We start from the raw sequence: 25,515 nt of genomic DNA on the forward strand, positions 1-25,515 counted from the left end.
CACAGGATGGTGTGCTTGAGATTCTCTGGCTGGACGGCTTTAAGAAACGGTTGTGGGCAAAAGCACAAGCCGTGACGAGCGTCTTGCAGGCCCATACGTGGTCTGAAGTGGCTAAATTCTAATGAGTAATATATTTCGGAATGTGTCAAAAACGATGAGCGATGAGAGGATGTACGAAATACCGACGATCGAACGAAGGACGAAAGTGAAACAAATATCGGATTCGCGACTAGGACGACGAACGATGACGGTGTTACAGTGTAGAATACCTTGTATAGCGACATTTGAAACTTGATTTTTTTGTTTTCAAGAGGAAGAGAGCGGGAAAAAGATAGATAGATGGGATCCATATATAGAGGTTTTTGCAAGTGAGAGACAGAGACAGCTGGACTGCCGTGGAACAAAGGGACAAACAAAGAGCGGAAAGCTTTTTTTTTTATATATACAACCAAGCGGGACATTGGCTTCTTTCTGAGAAGGGGGATTTTTTTTCTATGTGAAAGCGGAAATTGTGTAACTTTCTATAGCTTTTTTTTTTCTTGAAATACAGATTACTACTCCTATTCCTACTTACTTATCAATCAGCTTCTATTTTGGGAAGTTGTGCTTGTTTTATGTCTTGGTAAGACAGCCTGTTTTGTATAAGTCATGCATGGCTAATAATAGCACCATATTTGAGACATACAGGGTGAAAACACGCGTAATTTTCGTTCTCTTAGAGATACGCTAATGTTTGTACTGGATTGGTTTAGGCGATCTGACGTGCTGCTTTTAACTTGATTTGTCTTGCTGCATTCTGTGATCTTTAGAGGCAGATCCTCGCATGGCAACCAAGGGTATAACCCGTATTACTACTAGCATCAAAAATCTAGATCGAGTTTGTTGATTATTGACTTTCTTTGGTGGAGCAACTTGCTGCATGTTTGCTTTGCCACCTGCGACTACTGATTTGGATATTCGTTTTATATGCGCTTGCATTTTATCTCCTTTCGGTAACTCGTATGCAGAGCTTTTTTTTCCATACTGAGATTCAGTAGTTTCGTTAGCGCCAGATCAGATCAGATTAGATCGTAAGGTGGAACCATTTCTAAGATATGTTTTGAATGCATGTATGTGTAATTGATGGCTTCTTTTATTAGAGCATGGATGAATACTGATTATTGCATTATTTAACGTTTAGGACGCATCATTAAGAAAATGTGTTGTTGGGGGAAGAGTGTTTGATTTGCATAATTTTCGGAAACTGGATAGTCTTGGCAACTACCTACCTTACTTGGGTAGAATCTCATTATACCTTCTATAAGTACCTAACTTCGAGCTCTAAGAGATGTTCAGTTTCGGATCGCTCAGTTTTTAATCGTCTCTACTTATCTCTGTGCTGTTCGCATTTCATTCGCTATTATGGTAAGGCTGTCTCAGTTAAGCGCTGTGGGAGGCCTACAACATCAATCATGTGCCGTTCAGCAGCCTTGAGGTAGGCTAACGCTGCTACCCGATGAGAATTTGTCCAATGAGACGCGCATACTCTTCTTATCAGCGAAATCTGCATGAAGTGACACATGAAAGTACATGTATTAAGTCTACCTAAGGTACGGTTAGGTGTTGGCCGCCTAAGGAAGAGGGCTGTCATAGCAGAGGTTGGAGAGGTATAAGAACTGAGCCATTTCGCACTCAACGAGCGATCGGATCCTTCGCTTCACATCACCCAATTCCAAGAACATATTTTACAACGTTTACCACCATGCAAGCCCTGCAAGAACTTTTCAGCTGCCTTTGCGGTTCATTCGAGCCTGCATCAGATTTCTATTCTGAACAGAAACAATTCACCTCAGTGCTCTTGTCTCCCACATACGATCCAATTGCATGCACTCATGAAAAGGTTGCGGTTGACGTTGTTGCCGTTCTACTTCGCTCAGAAAAGCATGGTAAAGACCTCAGGAAACAGCTTGATGAGACAGTTGGAACGCTTGGCTGGTCCGAGATGCTGGCGAAACGCGTCTTGAATGCTCTGGTAGGAGCTATTAGAGAGGGCCGTGACAAGATGGGTCCGGCCTTTACCAAGGCGTATGACGATGCCGCCAAAGAGGCTGATTCTGTGTTCCACCAACTTGTAGAGGATGCAAAAAATCATCCTCTTGAGCTGGTAGCTACGGTGCTCATCACCGTCATTGCTATCGGCGTGCTTGTGGCGTTGGCACCATCTGTTTTGGAGCTCTTGGGATTTGGTGAGCTCGGGCCTGTAGCAGGTAAGTTCCAAGTCTTTTCTTTGATTATGAGTCTGTTTTGATCGCTATTGTCCATTTCTAACATATTGCTGATGATAGGCACTTTTGCTTCCTGGTGGGAGTCGACATATGCAGGTTACATCCCCGCAGGATCCATGTTTTCATTTTTCCAGCGCTTGGGCATGATTTGGATGCGAGCATAAAGAAAACCAGGGAGATATTGATAACAACGGAAAATGCATTTAGTGTGTAAATAGTTGGGCTTTACTTGATCTCTAAATCAATTTCTGATAGAGTTGAGAGTCATTAGTGTAGAATCAGACGAGTGCTGAGAAAGAAACATATGAGAACTGAGTTTGGCTGCCCGAGTACATCTTGTTAACTGTTCAAAAAGCTGTTTTAATCCCACGTATGTACTATTACTTGTTCATCATCAATACCAAGAAGATACTGCCCAATAGAAGTAAATTTAATGAACTGTGTCCAGTGTTGGAAGTGTATAAGGGGAATGCCTCCAAGTAATGGGTGATGCGTCATGTGATCTTTAACTTGTCCGTCATTCAAGCCACGCTTGCGCCACAAGATGATGTACGTACCTGTTGCCCGCCATCACGTTTCTCCGTTCCCCAGCGCGGCTGCCAGGGAGCTCCAGCTCTAGCCTTCCAACGTACCGCCACAGACAGCCAAGGTAGGTAGGCTGCCACTCTGACGAAGCTCCGCTGGAACCAGCATATCGACCCCCCCAATATCGACGTCAAAGCAGAACCGCAACCTCATCTTCCACAGCATTGACCCGCCACCAGATTGCATTCTGTGGCACTGAGCGAAGAACGATTGTTTATATTTCACTTTCTCAGCCAGTAAGTCGAGGCCATGGCATCTGGTTACGACAGAGCTCTGTCGGGTAAGTTATTCCGCATTTCTGGATGGTCTCGGTATCGATGCTGACATTGTGCTTGTATCCAGTCTTCAGGTTTGTGCTGCTGCAGCCGCGTTTGCCTCCGAATCTATCATCTGACACTATTGCAGCCCCGACGGACACGTTTTCCAGGTTGAATATGCCGGCGAAGCTGTGAAGAGAGGTTCGTTCGACGACACCAACGCCGTCTTCCACCCCCACCTCGACTGACTTTCTCGGGATAGGTACATGCGCTGTCGGCGTCAAAGGCAAGGATGTGGTTGTGCTAGGATGCGAGAAGAGGTCTGCAATGAAGCTGCAGGACACACGAATTACGCCTTCCAAGATCCAGGTCCTGGATCACCATGTCGCTCTGGCCTTTGCCGGCCTGAACGCAGATGCCCGAATCCTCGTCGACAAGGCACGATTAGAAGCCCAATCCCACCGATTGTCGGTTGAAGACCCCGTTACGATCGAGTACATTACAAAATACGTTGCCGGTGTGCAGCAGCGCTATACACAAGCTGGAGGTGTGCGGCCATTCGGCATCAGCACCCTGGTGGTTGGCTTTGACAATGGCAGCGAGGTGCCCAGACTGTACCAGACAGAGCCTTCTGGTATCTACTCAGCTTGGTAAAGCTCTCTTATCACGACAAACATCCACGCTATGCCTCTTTATAATGGCTAATCTTTTGACTTTTATAGGAAAGCGAATGCTATTGGTCGCTCAAGCAAGACGGTCCGAGAGTTCCTGGAGCGAAACTACAAGGAGGATATGGATAGACAGGCCACCATCAGACTGGCGATCAAGTCCCTTCTCGAGGTCGTCCAGACAGGCGCCAAGAACATTGAGATTGCCCTCATGGCCCCTGGCGCATCTATGGAGCTGCTGCCGACGGACGAGATTGAGGGCTTCGTGAAGGAAATTGAGCAAGAGAAGCAAGAGGAGGCTGCCAAGAAGAAGACGGGACGGACACCAGGCACTGGAAGCGCTGCTATTCTGACGAGAAGCGGCGAGGACTCTGCTGCTGAATAAAGAATAAATGGGACTTGGTATTTATTGGAATGCAAACAAACTTAGAGCGCGGATGACGCTGTGTCAACATATGCAGATCTGAACAAGGGATGCCGTAAACAAAATTGCACCCTATCTTTGAGGGGAAAAAATGAACTCCAATTTATTGTGATGCCGTGCAACGCCGCTATTTCCTAAACACAAGTGCATAATGCCACTCAGCCAAGCTTGTCGGCCTCTGGTGTTGGGTCAAAGATGGTCCTCATGCCATCCTGCTTTACTCTTTCGTCCTTCAGCAGCCTGTTGTTCATTCTGACATCGTCGCCCTCAATGGTCAAGGCGGCCTTGGGGGTCTTGGCTTCGATGACGAAGTGGTTATCGCAGTGGGGGCAGTATTCGTCGCTCTCGTCAAACTCTTCGGCGTCTTTGCGGAAGACCTTTTTGCACTTTTTGCAGGCAAAGGTCATTTCCATGCTCTGCTTGAGAGTATGGGTTTCTTGCTCCTGGTGGCACTCTGCGCAGTCGAACCATTTCCGGCCTGGTAAGTTTCGGGGTTATGTTAGCAGACGAGGTTGAGCCAAGTCGAGACAAGCCAAGGCATTGCGTATGGTGGTGGTCTGATGATAGCTTGGGTGATGTTGGAATCGTAACGTACAGCAGGGTGACCGGATGGCGACTTGGGCGTTGAGAATGTGTTTGCTGGACGCATAGTTAGCATTAGGGAGAGCCTCTCGGTATTTCGGTTTCGCGGTGTGCTGAGGTATGCAGTACGTACCACATGGTAAAGCCAGAAGCTGCAGCTTGAAATAATTCCTTTTTGTCGATTTCCTCCTGATTACGAAAACGAGAGCTTAACTTTCGGTGCTGTCCACCTTGATGAATGTGTATTTCAGGAGCTGCTAAAGATTATCGTGCCTCCAGTGGTCGATTTCTCAGATGCCCAAGAACAGCTGCTATTGGCGGGGTGTTTTTAGTGCATCCGCCTCCCTGGGCTGCCAGGTGGAATATGGCGCCTTGGTACTTGAGGCTTAGCGCCCTTTAGCGCTCATGTGTCAGCATTCAACCTGTGACCTGGGTGGTAAATGACCGTTAAGTCAAGTTCGCCGCCTAGACCAACGGAACCTTCTTTTTGGTTTCTTCCTCAGTCGCTGGCTTGCTTGCTCGCCACTTCTCATTCTCTTAACAACGTTGCGACCGCATCTCTTTTCGCCAGGAAGACGACTACGGTTCGCAGTCTTGAAATAGCAGGATATTCGATGCCTCCCAAAAGGAAGGCTGGCACCAGCGCCGTGCAGGGAGGGTTGAAGGCCGGACGGTCCTCACGCATGTCGACGCCAGGGGGAGTAACTCCTCGCAGCATCGAGAGTGGCGACGAGGTGGTGGAAGAAGAGGACGCTCCCGTGGACGAAGAGCTGGAACAGGATATCGACAAGAATATAGATCGCTTCTCACTGGGGCGGTACCAGAAGAAGCACCACATCCGGGAGCCTCTCCCCCATATCTTTGGTAGCAATGATTTCTCGTATCTCGATCTCAAGAAAGATCATCAGAATCGGCCGCTATGGATCGATCCTCAGAAGGGCAGAATCATCCTCGAGAGTTTCAATCCGCTGGCCGAGCAGGCTCAAGATTTCCTGATTACTATTGCGGAGCCTTTGTCGCGCCCGACGTTCATGCACGAGTATGCTCTTACCACCCATAGTCTCTACGCCGCTGTATCTGTCGGCTTGTCGCCTCATGACATTATAAATACTCTCGATCGCTTTCTCAAGACGCCTCTGCCGGTCGAGATTCGGTCGTTCATTGAAAGCTGTACGCAAAGCTACGGCAAGGTCAAGCTTGTCCTCAAGAACACCAAGTACTACGTCGAGAGTCCGGATCCCAACATGTTGCAGATGCTGCTTAAAAACCCCAGGATCGGCCCTCTTCGCGTTCAGGGAACGGCAGAAATCACGACGTCGGCAGCACCTAAGCTCGGGAACCTGGTCATTCCTGGCACTAAGAATGCTGCGGGTGCAAAACAGGCGAACGGCGGCGAGCAACCCCATGAAGGCCAGCCAACCCAGGAAGGCGACGTGCTCGCTCGACTAGGCGAAGAAGATGACGACGACCAGGAAGTCACACACTCGTTTGAGATTGCAGACAAAGACGTCGAGACTGTACAGAAAGAATGTCTTAATCTGGGGTTCCCCGTTCTCGAGGAGTACGATTTCCGACGCGACGAAGTCAACGCGACTCTCGACATCGACCTTAAGCCCGGCACTCAGATTCGTCCTTATCAGGAGAAAAGCCTTAGTAAAATGTTCGGAAACGGACGTGCCAAGAGCGGCCTGATCGTCTTACCTTGTGGTGCTGGAAAGACGCTGGTTGGCATTACCGCAGCATGCACTATCAAGAAAGGCGTCATTGTGCTGTGCACTAGTTCCATGTCCGTCGTTCAGTGGCGCAATGAGTTTTTGAAATGGTCCAACATTAATCCAGACGATATTGTCGCCTTCACATCAGACTCCAAGAACAGCGTCTTCACAGGAAGCACCGGCATCATAGTGACCACTTACTCCATGGTCACCCAATCCAGAGCCAGATCATACGACGCCGAGAAGATGATGAGATTCCTCACTGGGCGAGAATGGGGTCTGATGCTTCTGGATGAGGTTCACGTCGTGCCCGCCAACATTTTCCGAAAGGTTACCTCGTCAATCAAGACTCACTCCAAGCTGGGGTTGACGGCCACGCTTCTGCGAGAAGACGACAAGATCTCTGATCTCAACTTCCTTATCGGCCCAAAGCTATTCGAGGCCAACTGGATGGAGCTGTCAAAGCAGGGTCATATTGCGCGGGTCCAATGTGCCGAAGTCTGGTGCCCAATGCCTACCGAGTTCTATGACGAATATCTTCGAGCACCATCACGCAAGAAGAATTTGCTCTACATTATGAACCCACGCAAGTTCCAGGCTTGCCAGTATCTAATCAACTACCACGAATCGAGAGGTGACAAGATCATTGTCTTCTCGGATAACGTGTACGCCTTGAAGGCCTATGCCCTGAAATTGGGAAAAGCATTCATCTACGGCGGCACTGGACAGGCGGAACGTCTGCAAGTGTTGGAAAACTTTCAGCACAATCCGCAGGTCAATACGCTGTTTCTATCAAAGATTGGCGATACGTCGCTGGACTTGCCGGAGGCTACGTGCTTGATTCAGATATCATCACATTACGGATCTCGACGTCAAGAGGCGCAGCGGCTTGGACGAATCCTAAGAGCCAAGCGTAGAAATGACGAAGGCTTTAATGCCTTTTTCTATTCGTTAGTCTCCAAAGATACGCAGGAAATGTATTTTTCATCCAAGCGACAAGCCTTTCTGGTTGACCAGGGCTACGCCTTCAAGGTCATCACTCAACTGGCAAATATTGAGAAGACGCCCGGGTTGGCTTTTGCAACTGCGACTGAGCGCCGTGAGCTTCTACAAAAGGTCCTAGTCGAGAACGAGACGATGGATGATGAAGATATCACAGATGATTTATTCCACAGTGGTACAATGGGGCGCAAGAAGAAGGGAGCGGCTCGCCGAACGGCAGGCACTTTGGGCGAGCTCAGTGGTGGACAGGACATGGCCTACATTGAGCAGAACAAGAAGATGAATGCTGCTCTCAAGAAAGGAAAAGGAAAGAAGGAGAGCAGCGCGTTCTTCAAGAAGATTGGGCGAGAAAATGCTCGGCGAGCTGCCTTGGCTTAGGCATGCAACCAGCACACGATTCCATTTTTGGGCAATCTTCTCTAAAGACCTACTACAGATTGGATGGTTCGGCTCTGACAGAATGTTATTTGGTGCACGACGTTGTGGTCTGTACATGACAGCTTTGCGGAAATGCAAACTGCTCTCTGGGTAAATGGCGTTATTGGTTTTGGACCTTGTATTAAAGCGAAAAGGGTCTACATTGACCCATAAATGAAATACATTCTTAGACGATCAAGTTTGCTCTATCAAATATAACATTATCACTCACTTCGCTGTTTCACATTTCAGGTTACCTGCGTGCATTGTGAGCAGTCATATAAGTAAGCATCTCGTGACAGCCATCGTATGTTGGCGAGACATTGGGAAGGAATGTCTACGGCGAATCGAGTCCAATGGATCGGCAATGCAAAGAGGAGGCCTGGAGATGCCCTACGTTTGCTCAAACCAAGAGGCATTATTTTCATTGGATGCGGATGAGAGAAATGCCCACGCCTCCTCACACGCGATGTCGGCATCGTGAACTGCCTTATTAGCCGCGATAAGCAGAATGGCGAGCTACACAGACGTATGTGCCACAGCTGAATGGTCATCGTGTGATATGTTGATCCATATTTTTCTTCCTTATTTTGGAAGGGGTTTGACTTGCGAGCGAACCGCTAAGCGAACATGGCAGGCTCATGCATGTGTATGGACCTATCCATCTTGCTCCCCCCCACGGAATGATGCTGGGCTCGATGCACGGAGAATTGGCCAAGTGGGCTTGGCGCCTGATTGGGAGCATGGGCTTAAGCTGTTGCTTTTTCTTCTTTGAAAGAGAATGGATTAGGAACGGAGGAGACGGTCCTATGTGCGCGGGTATGGTAGGCGTGGTGCATGTGCATGTGCGTCGGCGTATGTGTATGCACGTCCATGGGCCTGTGCATCGTATAGACCGTATCTATCGACGATGCACGGGTTTGGGTCTTGTTGTATCACAGGTGGGATTGATAGATAGCTTTGACGTTGGTGTTGGTGATGTGTGGAAAGGGCATTGATGTGGTTGCGCGAAGCGTCGAGCTTTTGGTTCTAGAACATGCCTGTTGCAGATATGCTCATTAAGTATATCTTGCGTCGTTGTACAACGATGGAGGCCGATATAGTTGGGAGATAAGGTATAGACTAGGATTCATCTTGCGTCATGTCATACCAATAAGAGCACCTCAATCACTCCGAAGAATGTAGGTAGGGGAGCCTCATCGGTCAATGGCCAAGTTAGTTACTCAATGGGGGTCATGTTTGCCGTTGGTGTTTGCTTGCTGAGATGAAATGAATCGGCCATTGCTGCGAAAGGCCGGGGCCATGGAACGAAGAAGCAAGATAAAACGAGAGACGGACGCTGCATTTGGCTGAGAGGCTATCGCAATAATGGAGAGCCGTAACGAGAGCCACAAAGAAATGGGGCAGAGTGGCATGTATAAGAAAAGTGCCGCAAAATGACACGTTCGTAGTGCTTGTACGGGGTTTGGAATCTTGGGGGTCGGCGGTGGTGCATTGTGAGCTCTGAGTTGGGGATGATAAGAGAGTTGGGTGACATCATGGTCAGCTATGACTGGTAACATTTGGCTTTCGTGATGCTGCCCAATGTTGTTTACGATATTGCGAAGAGGGCAGTTGCACTGCAGTGGTCCTCTCTTAGAGTGCTGCTGCTTATTCCTGCTATGGGTGTTGATCGATTGTAGGTAGATACAAAGCTATAGAGTGATTGATTATATCAACAGCGCCGTTTATTTTTTAGCACTCGACTGCTATTGATGAGATTTCATTAGCACTCATCTACCCCGGCTTCGCGCGGCATGGCCGTCGGGCACTACGGGGCATTTATTGATTCGGGGGGGAAATCGTTGAGTACTTCGTTGGTACAGCATATTCGCTGTTCGGCGTTTCTGCTGGGGCCGGTCGCCACATGGACCGCCGCGTGTTTTTATTCAAGGCTCAAGCTCCCTTTCACAGAGGCATTGCTTACAAAAGTAGATCAGGGGATAGCATTGGGGCGCTGGAACGCGCGTGGCTTTTGTTAGGCTCCTGTCATTGTGATGCTGCTTAGGGCTTTGAGCTTCGTAGACGTAATACCTGGGCTTAGTACCTCGCGGTAGTGCTGCTAGAGCCAATTGAGGCGCAATCTTGAGGGATTCTGCTGTTTAGCATGCTGCAGATCTAGATGCTAGACCTGAGATCTTCTTGCACCATGGGGTTTCATCTTACACTGAGGAGAATGTCGGAGTCTGGACTGAATGAAGACAGAGCTCCATGCAAGTAGAATTACTCGGACCTATGGCTCCACGCTTCGATCAAGGCACCAAGGCCTGGCAGAGTCCCGTAATAGTGGTTCTCACGTACCTGGTAGTGGCATTTACAGCGGCTTTGGTGCTAAGCGCAGCGCTGACCCGCTGCTGGCGGCGTTCTAGGTCAGGCAAGTGGCCTGGGCTAAGCTTTGTACTAAAAGCGCTAAGCCTCTCTTGGCAAGGACTGTCCGCGCATGGGCTGGCAAGAAAGGAAGGATAGACGCAAGAAAAAAAAGATGGCAGTAGCAACAGTGCCACGAGGCGCACGTCGTTCAATTTTCTTCGCCCCCCTTCTTAGTGACCTTCATTGCTCGACTTCTCTTCAGCCTCTCGTCTTCTCTCAATCACCTCCCTCGAGGGAAATCAAGTGCGACGCCAACCCACGATTGAATCGGAAACGCAGACAAAAAGGTCGTTGATCCTCGGCTTAGACGACGGCAGCGCCTTTGCTGTGCTCCATCCATCCATCCGTCCACCCTGCGTTCTCCATTCTCCAGCCTCCGTGCTCCGAACCACTCAGCCCGAATTCCCACGTCCAACCCGCCGCCAAAGGGGCTTGGCGTCTGGCCGCAACCGCGGGACTCGACGAGGCCGGGATAATTCTCTGGCCGCAACCTTGCATTGCTGCTCCGTCCGCGCTGCCTGGGAACCACGGGCCTGCGCCATCACATCAGCCCACGAGCCAACACAAAGCGAGAAGGGGGGAACGCACCGGGGCTTTGTTTTTGCTGCCGACGTTCTACAGCACAGAACAATTTCGGGCTTTGTTTCTGGTCTCACCGTCTGTTTCTCTTTGAATAGACTTTCCTCCAGCTATCCCGGCTTTCGTTTGCCATTGATCAGGGCGTCTGCAAGCCAATCGACGAGTCGCACGCACGCCCGACCAAGTCGCAAGAGCAACCGCCAATAAAGATCGCCCTGCTCGCCAATCTCACGAGCGCTATCAGTGGGATCCTTGTCTTTTTTCGCAGCAAAATCAAGGATACTAGTGCTCGCAAGCATAAAATCGTCAGCACCGCTGCTCCTGATAAGCTGCCCGCCGGCAACAGTACTAGGCCCAGGCCTCCTTGTTTTCCTTTTGCCTTGGGCTCGCAAATCGTCGACTAGCTCGCATCATCCTTTGCTCTCGTCCAGATACTGCTGCTTGTACTGCTACCAGTAATTGCCTGGGGCTCTGTACCTGCATCTGCACGGCATCTTCAAGGCCCTCCTTTTTCCTTATTTCACAAGGCTTAGCCATTTTCCGGCTCTGTTCAACGCGCGCTTCCCCTGGCTCGTTCAGGATTCAATTTTCCCCAGACTTCGAGTTGCGCCCCCTGACCAGACATGGTCGCCTCACGATAGCCGTGTCTCGCTTTCTGCGTTACCCTCGATCATGCATTTTTGTTTGCTCTTCCTTGTGATGTCCTTTGATTGGACTCACGCCTAAAGAATCCAGGGTCATATTTTCAATTAGCCTTTGCTACTTGAAGGAAAGCTCAACTCAGACGAAATCTCGCCCACAGCCGTATACGCTGCACTGGTCTCATCCCCAACCTCACCTCACCTCAGCGCCGGCTTGTCTGGCCTGTTACTGAACCACTCTTCTTTTATTTCCTTCTACAGTGGCCTCTTCCACATACATACTCTTTGACCGCTTAGAGTCTCTTTGACATCAAAAATGTTCGACAGCGCTCGCGCCTGGTTAGCGGCGCAGCTCAGGGGAGCTAGGCCTTCCGTGCTAACAAAACACCCACATTTCAACTTTATTACTATCCACTGTGAGTGGTCTATTTACGCCCATCTGTAGCCCTCGCCTTGGATGAACATTCTTATATTAACTACTAAACACCTAGACTTCTGGATTATTTTTGCAACATTACTCTCTGGCGTTCTGATATTTGCCGGCGGCAAAGGCCACCTTCACTTTATAGATGCTCTCATGTTTGGCAGTGGTGCAAACACTCAAGCCGGACTTAATCCTGTTGATGTCAACAACCTGAATGGATTCCAGCAGTCTTGGATCTATACATTTTCTTTAATTTCCAACCCCATCACGATGCATGGTTGTGTTGTTTTTCTCAGACTTTACTGGTTCGAGAAACGCTTCCAGAACTGGGTACAAGAGGCCAAACTACGCCGCCGAACCATTAGCAAATCAAAGTCCAAGGCACGAAACGACCTTAGTCAACTTGAAAATGGACTGGGTGTGAATGGAAGGCGTATTGCCGTTGTGCCAGAGAATACCAGGGCACAGCGAATAACCAACGATGGCATTCTTCTGGATAAGATAGAAGAAGCTGAGCCCAAGCTAAATCCGAGTAGCAACGCAAGTGATACGACTACAGCGTCTGATGATCTGCAGAAAAGCGCCGAACTTGACGAAGACATCGGCCCCTTGGATCAGCCTCGCCGGAGAGATGTTTCAGATGCAGACCACGGTCGACAAAGAAACGATGCAGCAGCAAGTCTCCCATCACCGGAACAACACCTCACGACAGCAATCACATTTGCCGACACTGTTAAGCGGAGTGACGGAGTGGACGACAACCCTACCAAATTCCCGCAATGGCGACCTAATGCAGAGCATATTGCTATTCTTGAGAGGCAGCGAAACCAAGACACTGAAGTCCTCCATATTCCTGGACCTCGAGATATTGAAAGGGGTCTAGGTCCTCGACGACTTGAAGAAGGCGATCATCGAGAAGATGATGATCAACCAATTGCCCGCCAGGCAACTTTTAACTCCCGCATCAATGAACCAAGCGACACCTACGACCAACAACAAACAGCCATTACATTTACTGAGCCGGAGCATCCTAAGCGAGAAGAGCTGAAAAACGACGCCAAAGCTGTTGGTGGTACCGTCGATAGCTTGAGATTTAGAAAGCCGCGCTTCCTTAATCGCTCCCAGGACAAGGTACACGAAGACGGAGAACACAGGCCACGATCAAGGACCCCACACCCGCACCCTGTGCGAACCAAGACAATGGACACCATTCGCTCTGTCTTGTCTCGAGATAAGACAACGGATGATATGCCATATCTCAGCTATACACCAACCATGGGCCGTAACTCAAACTTCCTCGGTCTGACACTCGAACAGCGTGAGGAGCTTGGCGGTATCGAGTATCGAGCATTAAGAACTTTGGCTTTGGTGCTGATCTTCTACTTCTTCGTGTTCCACATTCTCGGCGCCGTATGCCTGCTTCCTTATATTCTTGCTAATCAACATTATGGGAATGTTCTTACAGAAGACTCCATTGGCAAGACTTGGTGGGCGTTTTGGACCTCCAACATGGCCTTTATGGATGTGGGGTTTACTCTTACGCCAGACAGCATGAATTCATTTGCAAAGTCCGAATGGGTCTTGATGGCCTTGTGGTTTTTTATCATTATCGGAAACACTGGCTTCCCGGTGATGCTGCGCTTTCTTATTTGGGCCGCTTCTAAACTTACCCCAAAAGGTTCCGGTCTTTGGGAAGAATTTAGATTCTTGCTTGATCACCCTCGTCGCTGTTTCACCTTGCTTTTCCCGTCAAATGCGACATGGTGGCTGTTCTGGATCCTTATCCTGCTCAATGCCATCGACTTGCTTTTCTTTATTGTGCTTGATGTAAGTTTTGTTTCTCCTTGTACATGTGGGTGATTGTTGCTTGGTATTGGGCTATAGTGCTAACATTTCCGAAGCTTGGAGCCGAACCCATCACTGCCTTGCCTCTCCACAACCGTGTTGTTATTGGCCTATTCCAAGCCGCTTCTACTCGAACTGCTGGTTTCTCGGCCGTCAGCATGTCCGAGCTCCACCCTGCCATGCCCGTTCTGTACCTAATCATGATGTACATCTCCGTGTTCCCCATCGCCATCTCTATTCGACGAACAAACGTCTACGAAGAAAAGTCTCTGGGCGTGTACCACGATCGGTCCGAAGAGGACCCCGACGCTGAAGCAAGCGCTCTTGATTATGTAGGAACTCACTTACGACGACAGCTGTCCTTTGACTTGTGGTATGTCTTTTTGGGCTTCTTCCTTCTCGCTATTACCGAAGGCGGGAAGATTGTAAGAGGCCGATTTGATCTATTTTCTGTCCTCTTCGAGATTGTCAGTGCCTATGGAACTGTGGGCCTTAGCATGGGCGTGCCCAACGTCAACGCATCTCTGTGTTCACAGTTCTCTGTGCCTGGCAAGTTGATCATCGTGGCTATGCAAATTCGTGGACGCCATCGTGGTCTGCCATACGGCCTTGATCGAGCCGTGATCCTTCCGAGCGAAGCGCGGCTGAAGAGGGAGCAAGAGGAAGCTGATGCCACACTTGCTCGAACGAGCACTGCCGTATCCACCGGAGTCGCAACGGGTCTGCAGCGGCAGCCAACCACTGGACTGAGTCGCAGCAGGAGTCGTGAAAGAGCCAACAGCAATTTGATATCCAAATTGCTGCACCCGGGACCGGTTGTCCCACCAGAGCATCTCGCACGACCAAGAGGGAGATCAATCGAGGCGTATCAACGGAGCAAGTCCGTGGATGTTACAAATGCCCTATCGGAGCCCTCAGATGCTCATTTAGAGCCTCCGAGAGAAGAAGATGACGAGTTGGAACAAATCTCGAGTTCCGATCTCCCGCCAAATAAACCGAGACGGACAGAGTCATCTGCCTTTTAGAAGAACCCGTGGGTATAAACAATGATCTAATCCAAATTCACTTCTTCCACAGCTATCAAGAAACAGCTTCATTTCCTCCCGTATACCTTTATTGGCACGAGAATTTTTCTCTTGCATCCCTCTTCTGGCCCTTGAAGAGATTCTTTAAGTAGCTTGCTCAAGGCAACTGGAATCACATAAGTGACCAAGGACGGGTTTACTCATTTATCTTTAACGAAGAATCCACATGTGGAAAACAACAGCACACTGCACTTTTTTCATGACCGGGTCGCATCTAGAGGCGCTTTTTCTGTTGCACCATTACAAGTAGCAACAGTTTTGTCATAGCGGTTTGATTAAATAATGTATTTATGGTTATTAAGAAGAAATTTCCCAGGAAAGCGGCTCAAGTAGCCGGTGTCTTGTATTTTCGCTATAACGCCTGCTCTATATCCGTGATATCGTGTAATGAATGAGTCCATACATGCCCTCCCACCATCCGCCTATTTTTGGGGTATACCAAAGCATAGAGGAGGAAAGGGGCGAAATATAAGGGAGAAAACAAATATTTATCCAAAAATGGGAGAACATGATGCAGATATAATCGACAATGCCACCTCTATAATGATTGTATTTATTTGTCTTCAAATGCGCCCATGTTCTTCAACGCACCAGCCAAACGTCGATAATCTTTCAGTAGGTCCAATACCTCGCTGAGCCTCAATTCTCCTGGGTTTTGAAGCTCCATGAATCGTTTGTTAGGAGGACTGATTTTAGGGATTTCTTTTGGTGGTAGGACATCCGCAATGTCAGGGAATGCCTTTATTGTTTCAAGCAGTTAGCGACGGATCGAGGATGGTGATCAAACGAAAGGGAACTGAGAGGGAAAATGGACTTACAGTTGCTAAATCTCCTCCATCTGTGGGCTTTAGGATATCCTTGGCGTCTTTCGCATCCGTAGCGTCTTTTGCTGCGGTATCCTTGTTATCCTTGTCTTTGGCGTCCTTGTCCTTTGGGGGGGCTGCTGGTGTTGATGTGTTTCGACCAAATCCTCGGACCAAGCTGATGCCAGAAAACCGCGCCATCGGATTGAATGAGTTGCTCAGATTTCGCATTTGCTCCAACATTGCCGGACTCTGTGGTGCTGGCGTCGTACTTGCTGCTCCAGCCTTGTGGTCATCTAGGAAAAGTACCTTTTTTGAAGAGCTCGCGCTTCGGCCACTTCGGCCACTGCGAGCACTGTCTGTACTATGATCGCGACGGCCGCCGATTATGCTCAATACGCGTTCGTCCCGCCTTTTCGGTAGATCCAATTCCAGCCCAGCTATGGCTGCGACGTTCTCTTCGTCTTCAGGGGGCGGAGTGCTGACGAGCTTGCGAGCTTCATCCAGTGTCTTTGGGACGGCGATGGGTTCTTTGGGATCCTCCTGGCGCTCTTTAAGCTTGCCGAGGAGGAAGCTATAACTCTCACCGAGGCTGTTTGAGATGGTTTTCAGCCCTTGATCAGCTGTGGTGAAAACGGCATCACTAGCAGCGCCAAAGGCTTGGGCAGGGGTATTGACCAAGTCGCTCAACCTTCGATTTTTTATGGTTGAAGCAGCCGGCTTGAGGTTGGCGGGCGATGATTCCGGCTTGGAGGCCGTGGCGTTTTCAGTATTGACTGCAGCAGTGCTCTGCGGTGAGGCTGTCAACCCTTGAGAGTAAGCTGGCGGAAATGTCTCTACTTTGGGCGTTCCGGGCAGACCCGGTGTCTTTGCAGGCCCTGATGGGCGCTCGTCTTCTCTAAGAGTAGCAAGATCAACAGTTTGTAAGAAACTGATGGTAGCTTCAAGATTTGTCAGGCAGTAAGCCTCTTCGCCAGTAAGCTTCTGCTCCCATCGAAAGTTTTGGATAAAGTTGAGATCGCTTATGGCGTGAAGGTGCTCGGGAGGTAGTGTGATGAAGGTGTAAATGAGCATGGGCATAATTTCATCCGCTGAAGCAGAAGGGTGAAATTGAGCGAGTGTATCAACGATGCTCTTGTGCGCAGCTTTCAAACGATTCAACTTGCCAAGTGGATACCTCGATTCGCCCATTCGAATCAGGTCTCTTCTTGCCGGCTCCAGTTGGTTTCGTATCGTTTCTGTCTTTTCGGCTGTGGATTTTTCGGCTTCTGATTCCCCCTCGCCCAGGTCTATTCCTAGATCAGACGGTCCGATGCCCACAAGAGATAGAGCAGCAGTTTTAGACCTGAGTTTTGCATCCTGGGCTTCATCTTGCGTGCTCCTGTGGCGATAGATTCGGTCATAGATGCCCTCGCAAAGCCTCCGCTCTACAGCTTCCTCGAGGAGACTTCGTTTCGCCTCAAGGGCTTTCCTTGCTTTCTTCCGGTTGGCTAACTCTTCGGGTGTGATCATCTGTTGTTCGACCTCTGCCTTTGATTTGCCGTTGGAGCCTAACGAGGCAGCCTTTGATCGAAGGCGGCTGGCGACGGATGGCGGTGACGGTGGTTGTGAGTTCTCGCGGCTTTGGCGAGAGGCAAGGGCGCTAATGTGTGTGGCAATGTTGGATGATGCCTGCGCATAGAAAGCTTGAAAGAGCTGGGACAGCTTGGCGATATTGGGTGGAGTAGAGTGTACCTTGGCAGAGAGCGATTCCACGAAGCTAGAGAAGCTGGTTAGACCAATGTATATCCTTTGCATCGGTTGCAAAATCTATCGCCTCACCTATCAGTCAAGGTAATCAGCTCGATTGGAAGATCGTCGAGTTCGATCGACGCTCGCGTCATCTCTGGAAATTCTTCATTGTCGGAGTTATTCTCGGTGGTGTCGAATGTGTCGGGAGTTTCGGTATTAGAGCCGGCATCTTTATTCTTCTCGGAAGGTGATGGCGAGTGGAAAGTATGAGCTCTCTTGGGGATCGGAATACTGTCTTTCGAGTTCGAATTAAGCTGATTTGAGTAAGAAGCGAGTCTATCTGGGCTTGGTCGAACAGCGGGAGGAGTATCGGAAGATGGAAGAGAAGCCATGAGCTGCTGTAAGACTGACGGTGAGCTATTATTCCGGATGGGCATGGCTCTGTAGGTATAAAGAACACATGAAAATGAACCAGAGAGTTATAATGGGTAGAGCTGCTTATAAGAGGACATGCCACCCCATGCTCTCGTAGAAAGTAGAAGACATGGAGGAGAGAGCTTTGGGCTGAAGCAGCAGCTTAAACTACTAGATGGATAGGTCCTTAGGGGTTTGATAGGGTTTCATATGTGTGACACATCTGTACGTACCTGATAGGGCTACTAGTAGCTAGAGCAGCATCCGTATGTCACTTGCTTTGAAAAAAAAACAGAGTAATACAGATGCCCTCGTAGATGGCTGAGCGAGAATGGGAGCTCTAGATCGGCGGAGTATTTTGGGTTGCGGATAGATGCACGATAGCGGGACGGCAGATGCTTAAACGGAGGTGCCAACTGGATGCCTTTGCAGCCGACGGGAATCGAAAGCTGCGGTGAATTCTGCTGGAAACAATGCAAAGCAATGTCGAGACAAGATGCAATGGCCAATGCGGATGAAGCGGTACCCGCGATAGGTGGAAGAGCAGAAGATGACGAAGCTCGAGACGATTTGCACGAGCTCAGATGCGGCGCGCCACCAAAAGCTGCACCTGCTGCGGGCGGGCAAGAGGAGCCCCCACCTGCTATCGCTCGGATAGCGATAAGCCACAGTCTGATCTGGGTACCACAGCCGTATTATTGATATTATTGACGCTGAGCCAGAATGGGGAGTATAATGTGGTAAGCTTACAAGTGTCTTTGACGAGGTGCCTATTCAGCTGATAATCTGAGCCAATGCTTTATACAGAGTGTCAAATAATACCACCCAACCCCGATCACTCCCACCCAAGTCGACACAAGATCTGCGGGCATGGATGAGGCATGGATGGGGCGCTAATGCTAGGCACGCTTAGCACGCTTAGCACGCTTAGCACGCACCGCCACTAACATGAGGCGCTCTGGCGCTGTCGCCACAAGCAGACTCCGGATGCAGCAAACGGACAAGCGGCCATGGCAAACTGTATGGGCGGACCGTCGTCGACATGAATCGGATAGCCTCTCAGCCTCTCTAGTCTTGATGGGAAACAATAAAAGGAAAACAGTATATGCATACTCAGAATGCTACTAAGGAGCGCATTACAAGTATATTACGTGATACAACATCGAATCAATCTCCGTCCATGCACCAATACCGTGTGTATCACGGCGTCTCAGTACGGCGTATTCGGAGTACTACAGCTAGACAGAACAGTGCTAAGCTGGCAAGATCCGACCAAAATGCGGAGGCCCCCAGATTTCCCCATCGGGGCTCCAGCTCTAGTAATTACAGGGCCTTTAGTCAGTCGCTGGTTTTATAGCCGTGCCGTCCCGCGAGTTGCACCGCAGCGCTGAGAGCCGGGCTTCGGACCGGGGCTCTTGGACCGAGGACAAGCTGCGAGCATGTCTTAAAGAGAAGCTGATCCTCCCTTTTCCCACATTGTTGTCCCTTTTTTTCATTCTTGTTTCCCATGATCACGGCTATGACTTCAACTTGTACCATCCTAAACTGCATGTAATGACTCCCTTTCTGCTCTGAGCCGTTTCTGTCTTTTCACTTGTTTTCATTCACGAATAGCGTGCCTCCTCCCTTGGGCCGGCAATATCCAGAGCCTCATCCCTCGCCGATCAACTCACACTTCTTATATCTCGTCCTCAGTCGCGTAATTGTCCATCATGTCCGGGCCACCGTCTCGCATCCGCTCAATTCTCGGCCATCTCGTCCCCCAGCACTCCACGCCTCCTCACATCCACCAGCTGTCGCCAACCTTCTTCCTGGAGCGCGCCGCATCCATCGAGCCCAATGCCGAGGCCATCTTTCACATCACCTCCAACGGCGCGATACTGCACCGGTCCTATCAGGAATTCGCCGACCGCGCCAGAGGCCTGGCCTACTATTTGAAAAAGCATGGCTTCAAGCGTGTTGGCGTTCTTGCGCCCAACACGCCGGCTTTTCTCGAAGCCATCTACGGCATCCCGGCCGCGGGCGGTGTTATTGCACCTGCAAACTATAGACTGAAGCCAGACGACATTGCTTACATATTCGAGTTTGCCGAAGTTGATAGCATCATCGTCGACCACGAGTTTGTTGGCCTTTTGGACCTGTTCAAGGAGAGACACCCGAAGATTCCTCTGATTATTGACTCGGTAAAGCTGCCTTTCACATCCATGATGCTTTGTTGTTGCTCATCGCGGTACTAATATGCTCTCTAGGATACTGATGCCACGGAGGGCCAACTATGTGGTCCTTTCGATGAAGCTGTCTTGGAGGGATTGAACTATGATCGCTCTACTGGAAACACAGGCTGGGCCGGCCTCCATGCCCATGCCACCAATGAGGATGACATGATTGCCATTCCTTTTACTTCCGGCACGACATCTCGACCCAAGGGTGTTGTTTACACCAACCGCGGATCATATCTTGCCACCATGGGCAACATCATTGAATCAGGTCTCAACAATGGCCGCTGCAAGTACCTGTGGACTCTGCCCATGTAAATCCTCCAGTTATCTCAAATATTCACCATATCAGGTCAATTGACTAACAAGGGATTGTCCACACAGGTTTCATGCCATAGGCTGGACGTTTCCTTGGGCAGTTGTCGCAGTGCGTGGCTTGAATGTCTGTTTGAGAAAAATCGACTACCCATTGATATGGAAGCTGCTTAAAGAACAAGGCATTACCCATTTCAACGCGGCGCCTACAGTCAACACTTTGTTGGTAGCAGCAAAAGAGGCCGAAAAGCTTCCACAAGAGGTTCGAGTAACGGTCGCAGCTAGTCCGCCAAGCGGCCACCTCTTTGAGCAAATGGTGAATACTCGAAAACTTGAACCTTGCAGGAACCAGCTAACCGACTTGATAGACCAACCTTAATCTCATTCCGGTTCATGTCTACGGAATGACTGGTAAGTGTCTGGACTTTTTCATCCCGCTATTGTACTCGCTTGCTTACCTCAATTACAGAGACGTATGGCCCGCTCACCAAATGTTACATCTTGCCGGAGTGGGATAATCTTCCGCCGCAGGAGAAGTACGCCAAGATGGCTCGCCAAGGCCACGGCTTCATCACTAGTCTTCCCATTCGAATAGTCAAGCCTGATCAACCCAATGGCGCGTTGATAGATGTGGCTAAGGACGGCAAAGAGATTGGCGAGATCGTTTTCTTTGGAAACCTTTGCGCCAAGGAGTACTACAAAGACCCCGAGGCTACCCGTAAACTGTTTGAGGGAGGCGCTCTACGTTCTGGGGATCTGGCTGTATGGCATCCGGACGGCAGTGCTCAGATTCTAGATCGTGCCAAAGACATCATCATCTCTGGTGGCGAGAACATCTCGTCGGTGGCACTGGAGAGCATGCTCGTTCAGCATCCCGACGTTCTCGAAGCCGGCGTCGTATCCGTTCCCGATTCCCACTGGGGCGAGCGGCCCAAGGCATATATAACAGTCAAGGAGGGGAAGAACTTGGTTGGCGAGGACGTCATCAACTGGGCCAAGCATCAGAGCAACATTAGTAAATTCATGGTGCCGAGGGAGGTGGAGATTGTCAAGGAGCTGCCCAAGACAAGCACAGGCAAGATCAAGAAGAATGACTTGCGGCAATGGGCTAAGACGGGGCGCAAGGAGTAAAGAGAGGGCATGAGGATAATATCTAGGAATGCTTGTTATTTCCTTTCTTGGGCGGCGCTATAAGGCGCAACAGAATCCATTTGATGATGGAGAATCGGCTCAATACATTATAAAGGCTGAGTGGTGTGGAGGTGAGTTCGTGTCTAAAACCAGGCCGGAGCCAGTTGATAAGACAACATCAGGGGGTCCAATCAATCTTAGACAAGGAAGCCAACCTACAATAGAAAGAAAAACCAAGGAGATGTTACCAGCCACAACGCCACTCTTACAAGTAGCAACCTCAATAGAAAGCGAGGGAAACAAACAGAAGTCGTACCCGCCAAAATATTCATAAAGAAATCTCCGAGAACAAAAGAGATGCCTCCCTTTCTCGCACGATTACCATTTTTTACAACATCTAATTTCATCTTTCCTTTCCATCTCTCTGTTCTTTTCCCTTTCGCTCAACTCTATTCAACTCACTATTAAAGAGAATCACCGCGCTGAAATGGCCCTGTAAACAAAAGGTAGACTGAAAAAATCTACGAGCTGCCAGACGTCCTCATGTCCAAACAAAAGCAGCCCGCCAGCCACAGCTGCCCGGCAACGGCGACCGAAACACCATGAGAAAGAAAAGAAGCTCGCGGGAAATCAAAATAAAAAAACACGACCTAGACTTTTATGTATAAACCGCCGCCTAACCCCCTCGCCAAGCGTTTCCCCTGCCCTAATCTTCTACAGGAAAGCAATGTATCTATTCCAGGTCCCGCGAAGAGCCACCATTATCCTTCCAAGGATCTCGTTTTCCGAGATTCTTTCTCAGCGCCCCTTGCCAAAAAAACTCCTAGACTGTCTAGGAAAGGCTATGTCAGAGCCCTCCAGGTCTACGGGTGCGAAGATAGCCTGTTTAACAGCCTCAAATCGTCCTTAAGCCATTTCAACGAGTGGCGAAAGCAAAACCCCGGGAGACCTAGAGCTCTACCGGCGTTACGTCAACAGCTTAGGCTACGACTGGGAAAGGGGATCTGTCACAGAAGCAGGAATCCACACGTCCTACGTTCGCGCTACAGCAACGGGAGGCCCTTCAACCTACAATCCCAACAACCCACCTTCTCCTGAAAATCCCCCGGAACTTCCTAGAGAGATCACACGTTCTATTCCCGTCCACAACATTGAAGAAATCGTGGGGGAAGAGTCTATGGCACGAGACCCTAAAGGCAGATTCGCAGCAATGAACCGGCAACATGCCAAAACCCTCAACCGCACGCGCGCACTGCGCAACCGCACTACGGAACTCCAAAACCCGGGATGTAACCCGGGATCCCCTATTACTGTCAGGGACACTCCCCTGGTTCTCCAAGGTGCGCCAGGAAACCTGCGGTTCGTCCCAGGAGAAGACCAGGAGAACGCGCTTGGAGCAGCCAGCATCGCCCACATCGCCATGACCATGCTCCGAGGCATGGTGCATGACTCTAAAGAAATCACAGCAGATGACATGGCGGATATCAAGGCCGTGCTGAACTATTTCGGTGCGGAAGACACCGAGAAATTCATCAAGGGCTTTCAAGCGAACCACAACCCCGAGGACCAACGCCGCTTCGCCATCTTTCCCCAAAACGCGACTCTGTATTGACTTCTAGATTTACTGTCATTTGATTTAGGTAGAATAACTAACACAGAAGGAAAACTTATCCAGCGGTCCAATTCTATTATCCAAGTAGTCCAGCTATATTATAGGCTACTACTCCTACTGCTGTGATTACTCCTTCTGATGCTACTGTGCTATGAGAAGCAGCAGCATGTGCATTCAATTACTAGAGGAAGAGAAAAGGCTTGTGTGGCTGGGTGAGGGGAACGGATCTTCATTGCTGGATGTAATAGAAAGATCTGTGTCAGCGTATTCACACTCTCCTAGGTCGTGAGGTAATCATCTACAGACACTGGTGCTGCAAGAAGCTGTTTCAAATACAATAAGTTATGTGTCTAAAGAGATGTGGTTGATGAAGCTTGCAAGTAGATGGGAAAATGTTCATGGGGGAACGACAGAAATATCTGAAGATGGCAGATCTAGCTTGGAAGTATATGAAACAGACGCATGGGTCAACAAGAAGACACATAGTTAGTGGTTATATCGCTTCCCAGCATCGATAGAAGTACTTGAATCAGGTGATTTGATATTAGCTAGCCAGATATATTATGGTTGCCTATCTTTATTCCATATCTCATAGGGAACCCCTTTGTGTATGTAGTAGCATAGCTTGGGCATGAATGGACACAACGTTCTGGCTTCGATCACCAGAGTCACTAAATGGCAAATATCTCAGGCTTCTCATTATCTGTGGTATCTATCCAGCCGACCGTATTCTCCTTATCAACCTGATTCCAAAAATCATTCTTAATCTATTCTCGCTGACACCGAAACGGCTTGCACCCTTCAGTTCCCATAATCGATCGCTCCGTAAGTGGCCTTTGGCGAGATGAGTCAGTTTTGTTCATTGAGAATGATTTTGGAGGTGGCGGCAATTCTGCGTTCTTCTTCTTCTTCCTCGAGTTCCTCGAAGATGCGGCAGCGCTTTCGAGGGATTGGAGGGAGAGCACAGAGGGCTTTCTTGGCCACTGGTGGGGAGGGAGTGGCAGAAGTGTGCACAAAGCGAGCGAATCGGGATAGACGCGAACGTCTGACGGTGGCTTGCAAACTTTCGACGTGTTTAGCAAGATCTTCCGTCGCAAGGAAGTCGAGAGTCTTTTCGAATTCTTCAAAGTCCTCCTCGGTAAGGCCCTGGGGATCTTCGACGACTGCACGGAGCATTCCGCGTACAATAGTGAGATGGGCGGCTGCTCCTAAAGCGTTCTCCACGTCTTCGCCTGGGACAAATCGCAGATTTCCCGGTGCGCCCTTGAGGGACACGGGGCGATCCTCAGCCATGATGGGCGCGCTGGCTTGTTGCCTGTTCATTTTCTTGGCTCTTCCGCCTTCCTTTAGCTATATGCTCTTTGCCTGTCGACCCGCTGATATTGTATGGGTCATAACTTACGATGAAGAGGGGACGGGAGATGGTTGTTGGTCTTCTTGTTCGCCTTAGTTCGTTCGCGAGGAGCGCGCCTGATGAGCGCTCTTATCTTCTCCGCGCAAGAGCTTCAGCCAAAAGGGGAGGTTTTTGAGCTGCGAGCCAGCTAGCGAGACCCTTCTTTAAGATGATCTGAGAAAGACCGATTGAGATTCCTATTCTTGAGATCAAGTAACCTTAGTTCAATGGCGAGCCAACCCCACAGCCTGTGTGATGTCGTTTCGTTTGTTGAGCCCTTAGCGCTTGGAAGAGATATCACGGAATAAGTGATGGTGAGATAGTCCAATGATTTAATCTTTGTTGTTCGCCTATAAGCTGATGAAGCTGGGCGGAACTTGTATGAACCTCTGGCCGAGGGAAGAGCACGCTCTCTGATAGATACTTCGTTACCAGTATATAGAAACGCTGAGCTGGAAGTACCTTGGAGAGAAGATTCTCATACACACCGCCGCTCGAACACCGGCGAAAGCGTTTGCGCGCCCACGCACAGACCGTGGCTATATCTACTTTTCTTTCCTTCTCTTCTCCCAAAGACTTTTTCCTTCTTCACATCTTCCTTCTTCTATCTTTGTACTCTTCTCTCCAAGAGACTCTACTTGGCTGCAGCCCAGCTAACTTGAAGCATTCTGTCGCCCAATATATGTAAGGCTCGAGTCACCGGACTGCATATTTAGCACGCAAGGCCAAGCGACAACCACCACTGACAGTGAGCAAGCAGGAGAAAAGAAGAACGTAACTCGGGCTCAAATCACAAGATGGATAAGGAGCTGAACAGCGCCCGAGTGCCATTTGACACGAGGCTCCATCTCCCGCCTATGGCACAAACTTCCTACAATGCAGACCACTACCATGCAATGAAGAGGCTTGTATCTGAGGGATACATAACGATAAAGCCAAACGCAAAGCTTAGATTGGGACCCAGCGGGCTTTGGGAAGCTGACGGGCAATCTCCTCTCGCAAA

The 25,515-nt window shown here is 49.5% G+C and overlaps 8 protein-coding genes across 8 annotated transcripts; 5 read left to right on the plus strand and 3 right to left on the minus strand.

Moving 5' to 3' along the window:
* Window positions 1-1,741: 1,741 nt before the first annotated feature.
* Window positions 1,742-2,428, plus strand: TGAM01_v203700 (hypothetical protein; the record flags this gene model as incomplete). Its single annotated transcript, XM_024549263.1, has 2 exons — window positions 1,742-2,246; window positions 2,325-2,428. 2 exons carry the CDS (start codon window positions 1,742-1,744, stop codon window positions 2,426-2,428), a joined length of 609 nt encoding a protein of 202 aa, XP_024405968.1.
* Window positions 2,429-3,098: 670 nt separating this feature from the next.
* TGAM01_v203701 (proteasome component PRE6) lies at window positions 3,099-4,159 on the plus strand (the record flags this gene model as incomplete). The annotated part of the gene is made up of 5 exons (XM_018806010.1): window positions 3,099-3,129; window positions 3,192-3,198; window positions 3,255-3,307; window positions 3,369-3,756; window positions 3,829-4,159. The coding sequence occupies 5 exons, from the start codon at window positions 3,099-3,101 to the stop codon at window positions 4,157-4,159; spliced, it is 810 nt and encodes a 269-aa protein (XP_018660728.1).
* A 197-nt stretch (window positions 4,160-4,356) lies between these two features.
* On the minus strand, window positions 4,357-4,918 carry TGAM01_v203702 (hypothetical protein; the record flags this gene model as incomplete). Its single annotated transcript, XM_018806009.1, has 3 exons — window positions 4,357-4,676; window positions 4,794-4,837; window positions 4,914-4,918. The coding sequence occupies 3 exons, from the start codon at window positions 4,916-4,918 to the stop codon at window positions 4,357-4,359; spliced, it is 369 nt and encodes a 122-aa protein (XP_018660727.1).
* A 476-nt stretch (window positions 4,919-5,394) lies between these two features.
* Window positions 5,395-7,875, plus strand: TGAM01_v203703 (DNA excision repair protein ERCC-3; the record flags this gene model as incomplete). The annotated part of the gene is made up of 1 exon (XM_018806008.1): window positions 5,395-7,875. One exon carries the CDS (start codon window positions 5,395-5,397, stop codon window positions 7,873-7,875), a length of 2,481 nt encoding a protein of 826 aa, XP_018660726.1.
* A 3,984-nt stretch (window positions 7,876-11,859) lies between these two features.
* On the plus strand, window positions 11,860-14,837 carry TGAM01_v203704 (hypothetical protein; the record flags this gene model as incomplete). Its single annotated transcript, XM_018806007.1, has 3 exons — window positions 11,860-11,959; window positions 12,035-13,794; window positions 13,869-14,837. 3 exons carry the CDS (start codon window positions 11,860-11,862, stop codon window positions 14,835-14,837), a joined length of 2,829 nt encoding a protein of 942 aa, XP_018660725.1.
* Window positions 14,838-15,450: 613 nt separating this feature from the next.
* On the minus strand, window positions 15,451-17,823 carry TGAM01_v203705 (hypothetical protein; the record flags this gene model as incomplete). Its single annotated transcript, XM_018806006.1, has 3 exons — window positions 15,451-15,636; window positions 15,716-17,468; window positions 17,522-17,823. 3 exons carry the CDS (start codon window positions 17,821-17,823, stop codon window positions 15,451-15,453), a joined length of 2,241 nt encoding a protein of 746 aa, XP_018660724.1.
* A 1,734-nt stretch (window positions 17,824-19,557) lies between these two features.
* TGAM01_v203706 (hypothetical protein) lies at window positions 19,558-21,507 on the plus strand (the record flags this gene model as incomplete). Its single annotated transcript, XM_018806005.2, has 5 exons — window positions 19,558-20,028; window positions 20,095-20,375; window positions 20,446-20,692; window positions 20,745-20,787; window positions 20,846-21,507. The coding sequence occupies 5 exons, from the start codon at window positions 19,558-19,560 to the stop codon at window positions 21,505-21,507; spliced, it is 1,704 nt and encodes a 567-aa protein (XP_018660723.2).
* Window positions 21,508-23,968: 2,461 nt separating this feature from the next.
* Window positions 23,969-24,412, minus strand: TGAM01_v203707 (hypothetical protein; the record flags this gene model as incomplete). The annotated part of the gene is made up of 1 exon (XM_018806004.1): window positions 23,969-24,412. One exon carries the CDS (start codon window positions 24,410-24,412, stop codon window positions 23,969-23,971), a length of 444 nt encoding a protein of 147 aa, XP_018660722.1.
* Window positions 24,413-25,515: the final 1,103 nt, after the last annotated feature.

The sequence above is a fragment of the Trichoderma gamsii genome (genome assembly GCF_001481775.2).
Source record: "Trichoderma gamsii strain T6085 chromosome Unknown Scaffold_10.2, whole genome shotgun sequence".
Taxonomy (NCBI): domain Eukaryota; kingdom Fungi; phylum Ascomycota; class Sordariomycetes; order Hypocreales; family Hypocreaceae; genus Trichoderma; species Trichoderma gamsii.